This window comes from Phocoena phocoena, chromosome 14 (assembly GCF_963924675.1).
Source record: "Phocoena phocoena chromosome 14, mPhoPho1.1, whole genome shotgun sequence".
Taxonomy (NCBI): Eukaryota; Metazoa; Chordata; class Mammalia; order Artiodactyla; family Phocoenidae; genus Phocoena; species Phocoena phocoena.
This window is the reverse complement of record NC_089232.1, coordinates 60,680,330-60,699,443: the sequence shown is the minus strand read 5'-3', so window position 1 is coordinate 60,699,443 and position 19,114 is coordinate 60,680,330. Positions and strand designations below refer to the sequence as shown.

Genomic DNA, 19,114 nt, shown 5'->3' with positions numbered 1-19,114 from the left:
AAGAATTAGAAGAGATATTTGGGGAACTTAACAGCAAATAATAAAGTAAGCATTTCTCTTCTGAAAAACTATTAATTAAAATATTTAAATACAGTTAAAGGAGAATATTCTCACTTTTTGGCTGGGGCTGTTTTCTGCAAATTCCACATTTTTAACGTGTGATCCTCTGATGCTGTTATCAAAACAGGCTCAATGGGGTGGAAAGCAAGGGCTCTAATGCCATCAAAGTGACTTCTTAATGTAAACTTAGGGTTCCATGTCTTCCTCAACGCATCTTTATTGTTTGCTATCTATTAAAGAAACAAAAGAAAAATACCAATACATTTAGTTCAGGATAGGAAAAAAACTATATTTCAACATTAATTCTTACTGATTTGTCATCAAACCATCACATTTTGCAACTTTCAAAACAATATAATTTTTAAACATAAATAACCAAATCAATAGGCAAAATTAGCAATATGTTAACAATGGTTTTCTCTGAAGAAATATGAACGCTGTAATAAGAAAACAGGCAACATAATTCAGTACAGAAAGAGGATCAAATAACTGAATAACATAAAATAGATCTTCACTAAGATGATTTTTTAAAAAGACAAGAAATTTCAACCTAAATTATAGAATAGAAACTAATTTTGGGTAAGAGTTGAAAAACCAAGTTATGTTTAAACCTGTTAACATTACAGAATATGATACTTTTGAAATTTTCAATGCTTTCTGACAAGAGCTAAATTTTCTTCAAATTGGTAACAAAGTTTATAAACCAGAAACATAAAATGTTAAAACTGGAAGAGACAATCAGATATTACAAAAAAAGATTCCATTGGTAAAATAAATATATTATGTTCCTTTTCTCCACAGAATCTGCATCTCAACAACTGAAAAAAATGCACTGTTTTTTCATTCCAAGTAATAGAAAGCCAAAGAGGTTAGTATTTGACTTTACACAAGCACCATGTATGAACTCTTCACACTCCAAGGCTAACAATCATGCTAGGTTTAAGCAACAGTGGGGCAAGTATTGGTAACACACTGGAGAAATGTTAACCATACTTACAGTGACAAAAACCGTCAATGATACTAACAATAGCTGCTATTTTGAGCCTTGTTCGTTATTTTGCACATTATTCCAAAAGGCTTAACATGCATTAACTCAGTTAATCCTCACAGCTCTATGAAGTAGGAATTAACATTATCCCCACTTTACAGACTAGGCATGTTAGGGAAAGAGAAGTTAAGTGACTTGCCATCTAGTAAATGGAGGAGTCGGGATTCAAAATCAATCAGTCTGGCTTCAGAGGCTATGTATTTTAAACTATACTTCAGAGCCCAGAAGTTTAGAAATCTGCAGAAAAATCTGGACAGGACATGTCACAACTGGGGCAATAAGTGAAGACAAAACACACTATGCAAGGAACTACTCTAAGTGGGGCTGGTTATCTTTGGGGCAAGCGGGGTTGTGGGGGGAGGTGAAGAAGGCAAGGGCAACTGAACTGACTCCTGCCCACTCTTATTAAAGAGCTAAAAGGTTTTCACATGTAAGAGCATTTAGATTCCTTCCGAGCATCTTAATGTGGTAGGCAGCCACTAACATAGTTCCCGATCAGCCCACTTATTTTTACCTTTGGGTAGTCGCCTTCCACATTATAGGGCTGCTCTGTATGACTAACAGCATACAGTAGAAGCTGGAACAAATTACTTCCAAAATTAGGTTATAAAACCTTCCATCTTGAGTGTTCCTGCTCTCTACCTTTTCAGGTGCGCTCACACTGGGAGAAGTCAGCTGCTCTGCTGAGGAGCCCACAGAGAGGCTCACGTGGTGAGTAACTAGTCTCCAGCCAATAGCCAGCAAGAAACCAAGGCCTTCTAACAACTACGTGAGTGAGCTTGGAAGTAGATTTTTCCCAAGTCAGGTGTGTGTAAGACTGCAGCCCTTGCCCACGTCTTGACTACAGCTACATGAACAACCAGAACTACACATCTAAGCTGCCCCCAGACTGCTGACCCACAGAAACTATGAGATATGAATGTTTATTGTTTTAAGCTGTTAAGCATGGTGCAAGTTGTTACATAGCAATAGACGGCTAATATGCTTAGTAAAACTAGGAACTACTTTTAGAAACAAACACTAAGTTTTCTAACAATTAAGAGCTCTGAAAAAAGAATGAGCTTTCTCTAGAGAGAGGACTGAGTTCTATCATGTATTAGACAAATTCTTTGTGGAATTAGTGCAGAGGGAACAAAAGCATCTAATGGGAAGTTCTGCTTCTGGCCACGATGGACTAGATCATTAGGACCAACTGTGTACTGAGGACAGGTAGAAAAGCAGAGCTAAAAGTAAAAAATGCAGATCCAACAAAATAGTGGGGAAAAAACCCAGGATCCAGGCGAAGACAGAGGCCTCAGGAAGTGAGCCTGATCTCTGGAGCTGTTTTCCCCAGAGGGTGTTTACTGATTCCAGAGGAGGTGGCTGAGAGGCTGAGCGGTGCTTCTGACAGCTTTGCAACGCAGGGGGCTATAAACTGGTGTCAAGGGCCTGCCAAGACAGTAGGGCTTAGCAGACCACCTTGCTTTAGGTTTTAATTTCAAGGGCCTGTATCTTACACATAAGAGTGAACTGGAAGAACACCAGCCCTTACAAAGGCCATAGATCAGCTTTAGATCATCTCAAAAATTGAAAATGAAGTCAGGTGATCCAGATTTCTAGTGGCTGCAGACATCTGAGAGAAGAAAATTAAAATATACTCTCTGGGGGAAGATAAACTTAGGCCTGAAGTTATTTCTACAGACAATTTTTCAAATACAGTTATTTGGGCATACTAAAAAATAACTGTGGGGCTTCCCTGGTGGCGCAGTGGTTGAGAATCTGCCTGCCGATGCAGGGGACATGGGTTCGGGCCCTGGTCTGGGAAGATCCCACATGCCACGGAGCGACTGAGCCCGTGAGCCACAACTACTGAGCCTGCGTGTCTGGAGCCTGTGCTATGCAACAGGGGTGTCCACAATAGTGAGAGGCCCGCGCACCGCGATGAAGAGTGGCCCCCACTTGCCGCAACTGGAGAAAGCCCTCACACAGAAACGAAGACACAACACAGCCAAATATAAATAAATAAATAAATAAATAAATAAATAAAAATTAAAAATTACTATCTGCTAAAAAAAAAAAAAAAAAAAAAAATCTGAAAAAAAAAAAAAAAAAAAAAATAACTGTACCCATATGAGATAACACAGCATAAATGAAAACAAGCAGAAACAACACATAATAGTAACAGAACTACTGAGTCTCTGATTCAAACTTTAAAATAATCATGCTTACTATGTTCAAGAAGATAAAAGACAAGATTGAAAATTTTGGAAGAAATCTGTAAACCATTTTAAAAAAGTAGTTCTAGAAGCAAAAAGTGTAAGACTTCAATAGATGAGTTCAATTGCAGATTACACATAACTGAAGAGAGAATTAGCCAACCAGAAGATGAGTCATTTAAAAAATCTAGACTGAAGTACAGAAAAACAAAAGATGGAAAATACAGAAGGGGATCGGAGAGAGAGAATATAAAAAGGGGATCTAACAATATAACTAGAGTTCTAGAAGGAGGGGAGGAGTGGGAGGAGGGAGAGAGGGCGAGGAGGGAGAGAGGGAGAGAGGGAAGGAAGGAGGGAAGGAGGGAGGGAAGGAGGGAGGGAGGGAGGAAGGGAGAGAGAGAGGGAGGGAGGGAAGGAGGGAGAGTGGGAGAGAGGGAGGTGTAAAAGCAGTATCTGAAGAGAAATGGCTGAGAACTTTACAAAACTGATGGAAACATATTAAGCCAAGAAGCTCTAAGAATTTCAAGGAGGTTAAATAAAAAGAAAATTAAACCTTAGCTGACAATCAAGGCATAGAGAAATACCAGTCACGGAAAAAAATCAGATTACCATTGAATAACCAAAAATAGAAATGACAGTTGACTTTAGCAGAAAACAACAACAAAATATAATGAAACAATATATTTAAAGCACTAAAAAAATTTTTGTCAAGTGAAATTCAAAATCAGAGATGATAGTTAACCTACTCAGGCAAAAAAAGACAAAGACAATTTAAGAAAATCAGAAACTAAGAGAACTGGGCACCAGTAGATCTTCACTAAAGAGAAATATTGTGTTCTTAGAGTAAAAGAAAAGTGATCCCAGATGGACAGTCAGATATGCATGGGAGAATGGAAAAAAGCAAAATAGATAATTTAAATGGGTAATTCTAACTGACTATTGAGTGTACAAAACAGAAGCTTGTAGGACATAAATGTATACAGAAATAAAATATATAACAAGACTGACATATACACTGGGTGAGAGTTTTTTAAGTAAAGTGTTCTAAAGATCTTTGCATGTAAAATTTTGATAAGGATTGTGTGGTAATCTCTAATTTAAAAAGTAATGAAAGAGTGCATAAACTCCAAATAATGGGGAGGGGTGAATAATAAAAAATAATCAACCCCAACTCAGGCAAAAGTAGGAGAAAAACAAACACAGCACAGGTGGCACAAATAGATGGCAGGATTAAATCCAAATTAAGGATTATATCCTTAACTATTTTAAAAAGAAATGGACTAAATGTTTTCTAATTTAAAAAGGTCAAAAAATAAAAGCCAACTAAATGGTGCTTTTAAAAGACATGTAAGATATAACGATATAAAAACACTGAAAACAGAAATTTTTTTTTCAAAATCTGTATCACCTATGTGAAGAATGGAGTGCAAGGGGCCGTTTAGATTAGGTTATTGTAGTAGCTCCAGTTGAAGAAAAAACAGACTAGGAGGGGAGGTAAAAAGACGTACTCTATGGATTTCAGTTGTTTTTGGAGGTAAAATCCAAAAGACTTACTAAAGGACTTAGCATAGAGGGAGAGAGTATTTGATTTGCAGGAAGGAGTGAGTGGCGAGGGTTCCTCTTCTGAGTACTTCCAAGGTTCACTTAGGGATCCATCCTACATCCTCCATGTGGCAGGAGCTACATTGTATTCCCCAACAAAGATAATGAATATCAAAGTGAGAGGATTTTAATGAAGAGTTAAGATAGGCTGTGACTACTTTATGAAATAAGCAACTGTTTTTCTGATAATTGATTATGATGAACAATTATAAAACAACGGTATTTGAGATTAAGTAAATGCATGCATGCATAAAGGTGTAAAGATTCCAATTTTGGTCCAAATCACTGACTGGTCAGCCTTAACATCTGGAAAGCATCTTGTACACACCCTTGCCTAATAACAGCTGAAACTACTTCTCAGCAGGACACTGATGATGTATTAAAGAAGCAAGACAAATGTTGCCTTTAGGCAGGCATGAATTTCAACTAATCACTGGTGCCCTAAAACATAAAACAAAATCCAAATTTGGTGATAGAAAAGGGAATTCTTTCCCTTATCTAAAACCAATGAATAAGCTATACTAATTTATGAATTTAGGTAAAGCCCATAATTTTAGTCACTGCATGATGTGAAAAGTATTATTATTTTTATAATATATTCATATTTTCAAAGTTTGTGATTAAAACTGAACCAAATTCTACACTTGTGAAGAAGTCTTACCATCATCACTTTTTCTATAAAATTAACTTTTTATTTTTAAAAAATAAATAAAAACAACAAAACTAAAACTACTACTCACATCATAAGTTAATGAGTCTGCTTCATTGGCCACTGTAAGGCCTGCCAATTCTCCAAGTCCCAGTTCACTTTCAAGGGCTTCATCTGCTCCCATGATGAATGACTTCCCAGAAGAAGGAGGAAACGTCAATGCTTCCACTGAAGGGGGAAGACAAAAGAAACATTAAAAAAGCCATGTAAATAGTCAACAATTAGTCTCATAAGGGCATGTCTACATTTGATTATTTTTAAATGCTTTTAAACACAATAAAATTCAGTGAGCAGAAAATCCTGAAGAATTGCTTAACTTTGTCATCATCTAAGAAAAGTACAACATGAAACAAATCCATTGTCCTTTCTTTTTCACTATAGAGAAAAATGTATAAACGTATAAAAGAAAGTAGGTTTTCCTAATTTGATATTTCATGCTAATTATCCAATTGATTTCTATCAATTATAAAAACATGTACAACAAGTGATTCTGAATACTGCTGGCTGCATTCAAAGTAAAACTGGTTAATTCTATAACCTGAAGTAATATGGAAAATTTCAAATGAAAATGGTCGTAATTGTAAAATGTGCCTATGTAAGGCAAAAGTAGTATGTGTTGTTAGAAGTCAGGATTACCTCTGGAGAAGAGGGAAGGGGTAGTGTTTGAAGGAAGCACCATCAGGACTTCTAGGTCTGGGTAATGTTCTGCTTCGTTACCTAGGCAGTGGTGACGTGGTTGATTTCCCTCTGAGATCATTCACTGAGCTGCACCCTCAGGACTTCAGCAGTTTACTGTAGGTATGTTATATTTCATTTAAAAAGATTTATTTCAAACAAGTTTTTTAAAAGTGTCCATTTGAGGGCTTCCCTGGTGGCGCAGTGGTTGAGAGTCCGCCTACCGATGCAGGGGACACGGGTTCGTGCCCCGGTCCCGGAAGATCCCACATGCCGCGGAGCGGCTGGGCCCGTGAGCCATGGCCGCTGAGCCTGCGCGTCCGGAGCCTGTGCTCCGCAACGGGAGAGGCCACAGCAGTGAGAGGCCCGCGTACCGCAAAAAAAAAAAAAAAAAAAGTGTCCATTTGAACACTTTTAAAAAAAAAGTGTCCATTTTGAACACAAATTACTCTGACAAGCCATCAGAAGTAGCTCTCTAAATAGTTTTCTACAGGTGGTTACTCTACTGATGACAAACATTTATGAGTTGATTAGATGAATTTAGTAGTTTAAACTGGCTGCTAAAGAAGTAAATTAACTTTTTTTTGAAAGAAACAATTTTATTAATCAGTATATGCAGAAAACAGATTTACAAGGTGTTTTTCAGTTTTACATTCAATCATATAATTTTAGATTCAACCATAAATATTTGTTGAAGAAATGAAAGAACAGTTATGCGCTTTTATAAATAGTAGTGGCAGGAACTCTACTCAAAATCCTTATAAGAACAAAGTAGAGTGTAAATTAATAAGACATTTTCAAATCACCATGCGATAAAGCTGCAATAATAAAAATGGGTTTTACCCAAACATACCATATATCCTATGACAGGTTCAAACAACTCTAAACATTTACTAATAAAGAGTGGGAATTATTTAATTTAGAACAGCACTTTTTATGCCAAAATTTCAACCAAATGATTCATGTGAGACTATGAGGCTAGGTCTTCAGCCAGGTGATTTTTTGTTTGTTTTGCTTTCATGTCTAATATTGCCAGATAACTTTGTTCAGGTGCGAAATAAAAATGGCTCTTCCCCCCAAAAAAGAAACTAAGATTTGTGGGATTTGGCCATACACATTGTGTGGGCTAATTTAACTAATGTTCTAGGAATGGCCAAGTAAAACCTGAAAACAAAGGAAGGCAACAACTGCTTCTACACACACCAGTGGCTAAGCCAGCAGACCTGAGGCCCAAAGAAAGAGAGCACCAATGGGCATAACTGTCATTGATTGATCTCTAAGAGACCTTAGAACTTTCAACTATAGGTCACATTTCTATCTGGTAACTAAACATTACTGGCTCTAATCAGCTTTTACAAAATAATTTAACTATGCCTCTTAAGTGTGGCACTGCCTTCTGAATCATTATGATAAAAATAAAGTAATAAACTTATACAGCACACACAAGCTACGGAAACTTTTTCTGAAACTGGACTGGAGACCAAGAAGCATCAGTCACAGGCAATGAAAGCTACAACATATTTCTTAAGTGCCTTTTCTATTTCTGAAAATCCTGCACTGAGGGGGAAGACTTAGGACCAATCTTACAGATCATAAGTTAGATATTCAATGCTTCAGTTCTAAGATTCTTAACATTTTTTTTTCCTATCAAGGGCACTTTCTTTGCTTTATATCATCCTTTTTTGTACATGTGTCATTTAGTACGTATTCTGCCTCTATTATTAGAATTCTGCAAAATGAAATCTCTGATAAAACTCTTTTGGAGTTATTAGAATAAGAGAAAAACTAACTTTTCTTCTTATCTAGACCTGACCTTAGAATAAATGAAATTGATTAAAATTCTCACATCTATAAGTGTCAACTGAATGAATATCCTAGTGAACAGCAAACATACCTATTGAGGCCTATGACTTCACATCTTAATTCAAAAGACACATGTCTACATCAAATAAATTGTTCACCTAGAATATAAAGGCGTAACGTGGTTTTTCATTATTTAACGTATGGAAAATGAATTCCCAGTATACTGTAATTAACTCTAACAAATAACTAACCATGTATGGTCAAACAGTTCACTGAAAAAGTATTCGGAACATGAAACTCTATTCATCAAGGTCCCGTCAGTTTATGTCTCTCTAAAACATAGCTGAATTTAAAGCCAAGAAAGAATAAAACATACGATTTTTCTGTGGCTTTTTCCCAGGTTGTTTTGTTCATTAAATAATAATGTGAAGAGGCATATCCACTGCAAATAATTACAATACTTAAATTCAAGGAAATTTTAAAAAATAAAATTTGAAGTATATTCATTAAGATTACTTTTATGTCATTCTGGACTTTCAGCTAATGTAAATATATATATTTTAAAATCAATTTACACATATACATTTATAAATAGATACATCAGAACTTAAAAGACAGAAAACTGTATTTATATACCATAAGACTGTACTGTAAAAAACTGGGAACAACCTAAATATCCAAAAGGGGCGGACTTCCCTGGTGGCGCAGTGGTTAAGAATCCACTTGCTAATGCGTGGGACATGGGTTTGAGCCCTGGTCCGGGAGGATCCCACATGCCGTGGAGCAATTAAGCCTGTGCGCCACAACTACCGAGCCTGCGCTCTGGAGCCCGTGAGCCACAAATGCTGAGCCCACGTGCTGCAACTGCTGAGCCCGTATGCCTGGAGCCCGTGCTCCACAACAAGAGAAGCCACCGCAATGAGAAGCCTGCACACCACAGTGAAGAGTAGCCCCTGCTTGCCAGAACTAGAGAAAGCCTGTGCACAGCAACGAAGACCCGATGCAGCCAAAAATAAATACATAAATAAAATTATATATATATATATATATATATATATATATACACACACACACACACACACACACATATATAATTATTTTAAAAGGGGGGAATGGTTAAGAATAAAGTCTAAAATAGAATAATCTTAAAATTCCAATTATGAAGATTATTTTTATGATTTCATACAAATAAATAAAATTGAATTATTCTACATGGTGACTATAACTCTGCAAAAAGTATATGCACATAGACAAGGACTGAAAGAGAACAAGAAAAAACAGAAAGTAGAAAATGTGACTAGACCTTCTTTTTTCACTTTTTCATTTGTAAATGATAAATTGCTTAAATATTTAAAAATATTTATGTGAGTCTCAAAGTAAACATTTACTATTTATAGTAATAATAATTTAAAGTATTTTCTCATTGTTGGAATGGTATAATTAGAACTACCTGTGTACACACCAAATACATGGCTTCTGTGGCACTAGGGGATATTCTAAACTATAATTTAGAGTTGATTTTTAAGTTTATACATCTTTTTCAAATCTTAGAGATGACAGTTGGAATCAAACCCCCTTGAATGTAAGAAAGCCTACATATGGGGAGTACTACGTAGTTCAAACATTTGTAGAATAAAATTCTTCTCTTAGAGAGCCCTTTCTAATAATTTATATAAGTACATCCAAGTGCTTTTTGTGCTCTAGTGTCTAAAATACTTGCCTTCATCTGCCCTATTTATTTCATGTTCAGGAAGCCTGGAGCTGCTGGGTCTGGAAGGTGAACCCACAGATGGCTGCAATGAGGGAAGTTCATCAACATCTCTCAAATTAGCAAGCATATCTTGCAGTTTTGACCTATTGGGCCCTAGCCCCCAAAAAGGGAGGGAGAGAACAAAAAAGAGGAAATAGAATTATCCAACTGCATCAAAATGGAGTCATAAACCTTACATCTGCCAACATTCACCTTTAAAACTACCCTACTATATTATATTAAAAAGTAATTATTTTCTACGTTTTCAAATTATTTTAAAAGTTTATTATTTCTTGAAAAAAATTGTGTTTTACATATATTTTTTAGATTAAGCTAATGGAATAACATCACTACTTGCATGAAAAATGCTCTTGTGCAATTTGGACCATTAAAAATAATATCATTCTATAATCCTTGTATACCGCTCTAAACGCAGACAGATGCCACAGACTGTGAAGCTACTGCGTACGTTGAATTAAACAATCACATTCTTTTTTGTTTGTTTATATTAAGTTGCATTCATTGCCTTACGTCCTGAAGCTATGGTATCTGAGGTGAAGTATCACGCCCTGCCAATTACTTACCTGTACTTTGATGCTGCATTCTCCCACATCCCTGTTTTGATTGTTTTATATAGGATAGAGGCTGAAACAGATCTTCAGTAGTTTTTCCTGTTGTAAGTTTAATTAAGAATGGGAAAATCTTACCCATAGTCCATTATGTTTTTTTTCCTATACCAGCAAAGAATACAACTATTTTTAAGCAATTTTAACTACTACCTAGAAATATATTCTAAGACAGTATGATTGAAGAACACAATTTGACTGGAAATATTTCTACTAGACCATATTAAAAAGACTCAACTTCTTCCAATGGGTAACAGTTCAATTTTAAAAATACCCATGGTGGTTTATAAATTAATGCTCCATATATCAATTCAAAGCTTTCCTTCAGTTCTATTTTCATTTTAAGTCTTCCAGTTCTGTTTTAATCTTGTCTTCACTCGTTCCCAGACTATCATTTTATCAAGATAACCTGAACTGATGATGATAAACAAAATGTGCTGAACATCAGTCTACAGTCCCTCTCTCTTCAGTGAAAGACATTAAAATTTCTCCTCCTAAAGAATCATTTTTCTTCACCATACTAAAAAGCTACGTGCCATATGCCTGAATAGTGATCAAGATCCCCAGGTCCAGGAAACCCAATAGCTTCTATTAGCAGGAATACTGTTCCAGTCAAATGGTGCAGTTTTAGACCTTAAATGCTAAATTCCAACTATAGTGATGCCTTGATATTTGATAAGAACCTAATAATAAATATAATAGTAGATGGATTCTACATAAGTCCTGGATACTTTTCCAACTCAAAGATCTTTTACATTTTAAGACATTCATTATTGTAGCATAATGGCTTAAATATATCAACTTTAAGTCAATCTGACGATTAAAATATTCTCCTTATTTCTTGTGTATGACAAATATTCCTTAAAATTTCAGTTTAACTGCTTTTATCATGGCTCTGAAAAGCCATAACAAACCATGTCTCACTATTGTTTAAGATTAAATTTTTATCAGTATTTTTTTTTGTTCTTCTGAGAATGCTTATTTTGTCCTTTTTTAATAACATTTTTATTGGAGTATAATTGCTTTACAATGGTGTGTTAGTTTCTGCTTTATAACAAAGTGAATCAGTTATACATATACATATGTCCCCACATCTCTTCCCTCTTGCGTCTCCCTCCCTCCCACCCTCCCTTCTAGCTGGTCACAAAGCACCGAGCTGATCTCCCTGTGCTATGTGACTGCTTCCCACTAGCTATCTATTTTACATTTGGTAGTGTATATATGTCCATATATGCACTACCACTCTCTCACTTTGTCCTAGCTTACCCTTCCCCCTCCCCGTGTCCTCAAGTCCATTCTCTAGTAGGTCTGAATCTTATTCCCGTCTTGCCCCTAGGTTCTTCATGACCTTTTTTTTTTTTAGATTCCATAAATATGTGTTAGCATACGGTATTTGTTTTTCTCTTTCTGACTTACTTCACTCTGTATGACAGACTCTAGGTCCACCCACTTCACTACAAATAACTCAATTTCGTTCATTTTTATGGCTGAGTAATAGTCCATTGTATATATGTGCCATATCTTCTTTATCCATTCATCGACACACTTAGGTTGCTTCCATGTCCTGGCTATTGTACATGGAGCTGCAATGAACTTTGTGGTACATGACTCATTTCGAATTATGGTTTTCTCAGGGTATATGCCCAGTAGTGGGATTGCTGGGTTGTATGGTAGTTCTATTTTTAGTTTTTTAAGGAACCTCCATACTGTTCTCCATAGTGGCTGTATCAATTTACATTTATTTTTTAATAAAAAGTATAAAACGTTCTTATGTTTTAATATTAAACCTTCCTCACTTGGATTTAATTTACATTGAGAAGGCATCAAATGTCATTATCTCTCAGTTACATAATGGTTGGTACAGTACTAACGTCAATAATGGCCACTGACTTTTTATCCATTAAAGCTAAATACTTGTAAATTCTAAGATATTTTAAATAATGATTTAGTATTTATCAGTAACTACTAGATTGTAAAAGAATGACTGGTCTTTGATAATCCCTAGCATCACTATAAAAAGAGAAAAAGAAAAGGCATATCCTTCCAGCCTTTTGCAATTTTAAACACATGCTTCACTCAAGTTGGATTTTAATCCTACTTCACACTACTTTAATATCCCAAAGGATGAAATTCCTATTGCCATAAAAGGGAGACCCATGTCCATACTGTCAATAACAGTGGTAACACAAGGAGATAGATAGTTCAGCCTTGCTCTCCTAAAAAGGTGTTTAAGATGGTTTTCAGGGATGTTTGAAAGCTTTTGTATTTCTATTTTAAATACTTAACTAGATCTATTGTTAAACTTTATTAATAATTTGAATAAGTTATAGAGATATGATTCATAGGGCTAGAAATTTCATTTTAACTTCCATTTTTGATGTGGCACTCATTTTGTTGAAAAAAAAAAACAAACCTAATTGGTAATATTACAAATGAAATTGGCCAAAAATTTTAATTAGAAAAATAAATACTTAAAAAAAGTTGTGTATCTGACTCTGTGCCCTGTATAGAATATAGTGATGAGAGCAAATGAACTGTGTGTTATGAACACATAGAATATTCAGGGGTAGAAATTAACTTTCTTTCTGTCTCCAAGACTTAAAATTATAATAATTTTGGTGGCTTGTCAGAGTGTCAGTCACACTCAACGAGATTTAAAATTGTCAACAGTGAAAAACCATTACTGTAATTAAGCACATCTAATTTTAAAAATCAAATGATCAATATGTGTGAAAACATAGTTCCACATACTCATGACACTCTGGATTTATTACTGGAATATATTATAATTCCATAATTATACGCACAGCCTTTTTTTTTAAAGTTCATAATCAAACAGCTAACCGTTTAATTTCAACCCCTGAGAACAAGTGAAAAGGAAAGAGGTCAGGAGCAGAAAAGAAAAAGAGTAAGTAGTTTTAGGAAAACATTGGAGAAAAAAATTGGGGGATATGAAAGAGGTACGATTTATAGATACAATGTTTTCCACTTACTCTTCACCCCCTTTTTCCCCTTTCTCTCCTTTTTGTATTGTTCCTTGAGTTTGGTAATTACTCCCTGGTCCACATTCCAAGCTTCAGGCATGAGACACTGGTCTTCCTTTTCTAAACAGAGTGAAACAAATGAAACAGCCTTTTTCAATAAAATATTGAACAATATTCAATAAAATATTGAACAGTGAATAGTAAATTCACTGTTATGTCAATGGATGGACATAACAACCATTTTCTTCATAGTAGCACTAATTTTAAGGTCATTACTTATTCATTAGATAGATACATGTCACATAAAATATAATATCCAAGAAACAAGTAATCAATTCAATTTCCTAGGTAATAATATCAAATCTCTCTTGAAATAGACATAGAAAAAAAAAAAACTCTGCAAGATTTGAGCTACTTATAGTATATTAAGCCCCAAAAGTCCATATTCAAGAACCCCTCTGAATTTCATTAGGATTCTGAATTTTCTGAATTTCATTAGGATTGACTCACAAAAAACCCATTTCTTATTAAGTTATGTAATGAAAGAAGATTACGCATTTGTACAAAATAGTCTTCAATTATCTTTTCATTTCAAAAATTGTATATTTTTGGCATGTGTTTATCAGCAAATGATCATTTTTATTTTATAGGCTTTATAAATAGCACTTTGTAAACTTATTAATCAACCCAGCATTCAATATTTAAAACAATTAAGTGACCTGTTAATTTTAAAATATTTAAATCAGGAAACTGAGCTTCTAGTAAAAAAGAAATTCAATCAGTAATTTTCACTATTTCAGGAGTAGAAAATTTAAAGAGTAAATATGTTATATATTTTATACTTACTATAATATAATTTACTATATGCATATAATGTTATATAAGTGTTAGCTTAGAACACTCACTTGAATTCAAGACTCATACATATACCCAATTGCTTACTCTATATTTCTATTAGGAAGTCACAACTCAAACCAAACATACAAAAACCAAACTCTCAATCTTCCCCATCCAATCTGTTCCATCTACAGGGTTCCCCATCTTATTTGAAGGCAATTCCAGACTTCCATGTGATCAGACCAAAAATCTCCCTTTCTTCCAAACCCCACATTAAATATTTCAGGAAATACCGTTTTCTCTACCTTTAAAACACACCCAGAATCTGACCACTTCTCAGCAAATCCACTACTTCCCTAACCTCTGTCTCTTGCTAGAATTACTGCAAATGTTTTCCCACTCTCCCCTCCAAGTCTATGGCCAACACTGATTGCCCTGGGTAGTCTATTCTCAACACAGCAGCCAAAGTGATGCTTTAAAACAAAAGCTGGATCATGTCACCTTTCCAGCTCAAATCCTTCCCATGGTTCCCCATCTCACCAGTGGTCTACATAGCTCCACTTGATTTGATCATTTCTTACTACATTCCCCTCAGAATCACTCTGCTCCAGCCACTCTAGCTTCTTTGAAGTCCTCAAGCATACCAGGGCTACGGCTATCTTAGGGCATTTGCTCTGGTTTTCTTCTTCTTGAACACTCCTTCCCTGGATACCATGTGGCTAACTCCCTCATCAATGTTGTCTTTTGTTCAAATGTTACCCTCTCAATGGGCCTTACCATGACCAATCTATTTCATATTGTAACCTGTCCCACTCCACCTGACCCTGACCCCAGCACTCTCTATCCCACTTACTCTGTTCTACTGTTTTCTATTTCCCATAGCATTTATCATATTCTGACATACTATGTCATTTATCATGTTTGTCTTTTACTGCTATATCCTGTTAGTAGAATGTAGGACCACAGGGGTAGGGATCTTCACCTAGAAGACTTGATACATAGAAGGCACGTGATCAATATTTGTTCAGTGATTGGAATAAACCAAAATGAACCAGAATAAACAGAAATCTGTCTATTTTTAACAAGTTTCAATCCACAGTTTAAAAAACAGATAATTGGGTCTCTGAATATAAACTCAACATTTTTATTGAGTTTTTATAGGCTAAACATTTTTATAGATCTAACTACCAATATATTCTACTAACAACAGTAGAAACAGTCTACGTTTTTCAGAAAGTCTAACAATTTTTAAATTTTCATCAATCACATCTTAATAATAAATTAAACTGAGTTGGCTCTTGCATCCTAGAATGTCTTCAGTTTTTTAAAGTAAAAATTTAGCTATATCATACTCTTAACTAGGTGTCATACTGATAACAACAGTAACGGAAGATCACAGGAGAACTGTGGTAAAATCTATTTGCTTGTGAGAAACTAAGGAGATTCTTAGCATAAGCACAGTAACTTTTTTTAGGGGTATGAGGAACGGATAAAGGAAGCCCTTAAAGTGATTTAAATGCCCATTCAACTAAACAGGATTTGCAATCTAGTTTTGTTAATTGATTAAAAGTGAAATGACTTGAATTTGAATTATAAAATCCTTAACACATACAAGGCCAAACTTCTGGTAAAGAAACCTTCAGTCAACTGAAAAATTCCATTCACTCATACTCATAAACAGAAATGTCCAAGACACTAAAGAGTGAGACAGCTCAGATGTGGGAACAGTCACTCATTTTCACCAGTAAATTCATAGCAGGTTACAGACCTGTATCACATAATACTCTGGGCCATGACTCACACCTTAAAGCAAAGGAAGTTATGAAGGGACAATGCAGCTGTCTTTGGAGAAAAATGAATCCCAATTACCCTTGCAATAAGACTGGCAAAGAAAAGGCCAACTATCATTTATACAGATGTGTGACTCCTCAGAGAATGACCTCAGTGTAGCACGGTGGATCTAACTATATTGGAAGAATTGTTGCCTAAAATATCTAAATAACTTGATACATAAGCTCAGTAAGGAATAAGACAGGAGAGAGATTCGTTTTACTTTAACTTCCCCTGGTTTCCAAACTTTGTTCTGTTGGGGAAAAAGAAAAAGCCAGTCACTAAATAGCCATTATATTCTTCAATGACTAAGTAATTATCCCAAATAATTCTTCAAATATTTACCACAAAAAAAGGAAAAGAAGTGGCATTATTGCTATCAGAGTCCCTGAAGGTAAAGCCTCAAGGAAAAATTAAGATAGTTACTGTTTCCCTAACCTTATCTGTCTTTAAAGTACATAGACTGTAAGCCAAGGGAATCCTGGAATTCTTCAACCTCAGAAGAAAATTTTCTCATTCTCAGTATCTACATGCCTTCTCTCTGTCTGTCTCTCTCCTTCTCTCACACACACACACATACACACACCTGACAGAACTGATCACTTTTGAAGAATTTATCACAATCCTACCTTACTGATAGGACAATTCATTTCCAAACGCCTAGAATGATCTGTGCTGTAGAAGTTTTCCCTAAAATACTTGTTTGAACTCTTACTAGATGTTTAAAATATTAAATTTGTTTAGAACCATTTGTGCAAAAAAATTCTATGCCTTGTACAAAATGATGAAACTTGACTAAAATGAATGAATAACTACAACTTTTTAACTTATACTTCTTTTTGCACAGAAAACGCCAGAGATGAGATCTCTAAAATCCTCTACTACATTCTCATACTCAATTTCCACAAAATCTATATTTGCAAGTTCTACTGTCTAGGTAGAAAACAGAGAACATTCTATATATGAATTCAAATTATTTTCATACTGTATTGCTTATGTTAAAAGATGAGGTAACTAGTTGTACAACCTTCTTTAAGCACACACACACATACCCTGGAAAAAAGGTGACAATAGAAAAGAGTCCACAGAATGTTCAACATTTCAACATTACAAGAGATTTAAAATGTTCTTCAAGATGTTGCCCTCCTAGTAAAATATTAGTTTCGTTCATCTACATAACATCTCTAGTTGGATCCAGTATGCTTCCTTACCCCAGTCTGTTCCATCGCCTGCACTTCTGGATTCATTGTCTCCTTCTTCTGATGTAACCAAAAAGTCAAACTCCTTTAGAGCTTCTTTTGTATCTCGATCTTCACTGCTATCAGGCAATACTTTTTTCCTAACAATCTAATGAAAAAAACATGCTGAATTAAAATATTAGGATATATTATGGGATTAATTTAAGTAAAGAAGACAATATCCTTTTACCACTGAATGAGAAAACCCAATTATTTTCTTCAGAAAATGCATCTTTGTTGTGTTAAATAATTGTAATACCTATCCAATTCAGTAGAAAACACAGATGTCATTTTAAAAAGATATACATTATATATTTTAAAGTAGTGATTTAAACTTTGTTAAATGATGGCTTGTTTGTTTTAAATAAACAAATGGAATCATATATTGAAAACACTGGAATATAAGACATGCATTTAAATTACAGATAGAGGAAAAATGTCCCTGACATACTGTACTATGAGAACCACAACCAAATCTTACATTTCTTGGATGCAGTCTGTGCAGCGAGCAGATATTCTAATCTAACCAAAGAAAGAAATACTTCATAAAACATTGCAAGAGTTTTTCAGAATATAACCATGATAAATTTTAACTCTAGTATATCATTCCCTTACAAAAGCTAAAATCACAAAAGCTACAAACTCAGAAATGCATGCCACAAGATTGAGAAGGTATTCTGTGGGGCAGGGGGAACAATGCCCATTATTATTTCTACTGTCCCAACCTTGCATCAATTTCCTCTAATAATTGTCTATATATTCAAAGTTTTCTTCAAATATTGATCTTTTAGAGACATAATCTAGATTTAATAGCAAATCTGACAAGGGCCATTATGTCTCATTTTTATACATTTAGAAATATCTCTGGAATCATAAGGTGAAGAGATCAAACATGAGAAAAGAGAAGGAGATGGGGAGGAGGAAAATGACCCAGAGTGTAATGCAAAGAAAAATCAAACTCCAATACAGGGCAAAGAACAAGAAAGGACAATGAACATATGTAGCTTTTTGAAGAAAATGCCTGTAGAAAATAGACTTAACATAACCAACAGCTACTAAGAGCCTTATGTTTCTGTATTTTCTTAGTTGAATCTATTGAACTATTTTTGATTAAAGAAATAAAATAACATTTTAAGAATCTGCTTGTTCTACTAAACATTTTAACAGCACAATTTTCAGCCATTCTCTCTCTATACAGCACTGCAATAAATCTTCTAAGTCCTGCTTATACATTGCTACATAGAGTTAGATTTTTAAAGTCTTTTGGCATGTAGCTATTATACTGCAGCTGTGAAAATCAATGTAATATATAATAAAAATTAGCAAAACTATTATAAAGAAACCAATTATTTGTTTAGAAATATTTTTCTAAAGGAAAAACTAGAAAAATTTTTGGGTCCAATATTTAAATGGGGTTAAGTATGCTTATATTAGCTGTGCCTTCATTGCTTGGTCACAGAATTGCTATGATCTGCACTAACTGGAGGTCAAGATATTTATGAATTCGATTATTTAAAAAGAAACCAAAAAAAAAAAAAAGAAACCAGTTTACAGTTAGGAATTTCTATTAAGACCACACTTGATAGTTATAATAAACAGCTTATAGATTTTTTAATATTTACACTGATATAACGACTAACAACAAAACTTAAAGCATCATAATTAGCTATTATTTAACCACTGAGTCATGAATAACGTATTCTGATGGAAAAATAGTATCTCAGTACAGTCATCCCATAGAAATCACAAGTCAGCAC

General features: G+C 34.7%; 1 protein-coding gene across 2 annotated transcripts in view; it reads right to left on the bottom strand.

Moving 5' to 3' along the window:
• STRN (striatin) overlaps positions 1 to 19,114 on the bottom strand; it is a 107,150-nt gene that overhangs the window by 19,228 nt on the left and 68,808 nt on the right. For both annotated transcript variants that reach the window (XM_065890700.1, XM_065890701.1), the window contains 5 exons: positions 17,331 to 17,466; positions 13,462 to 13,572; positions 9,813 to 9,956; positions 5,646 to 5,782; positions 115 to 290 (listed from right to left, as the gene is read on the bottom strand). In XM_065890700.1, the coding sequence (XP_065746772.1) occupies positions 115 to 290; positions 5,646 to 5,782; positions 9,813 to 9,956; positions 13,462 to 13,572; positions 17,331 to 17,466 (704 nt within the window). The remainder of the gene's footprint in view (positions 1 to 114; positions 291 to 5,645; positions 5,783 to 9,812; positions 9,957 to 13,461; positions 13,573 to 17,330; positions 17,467 to 19,114) is intronic.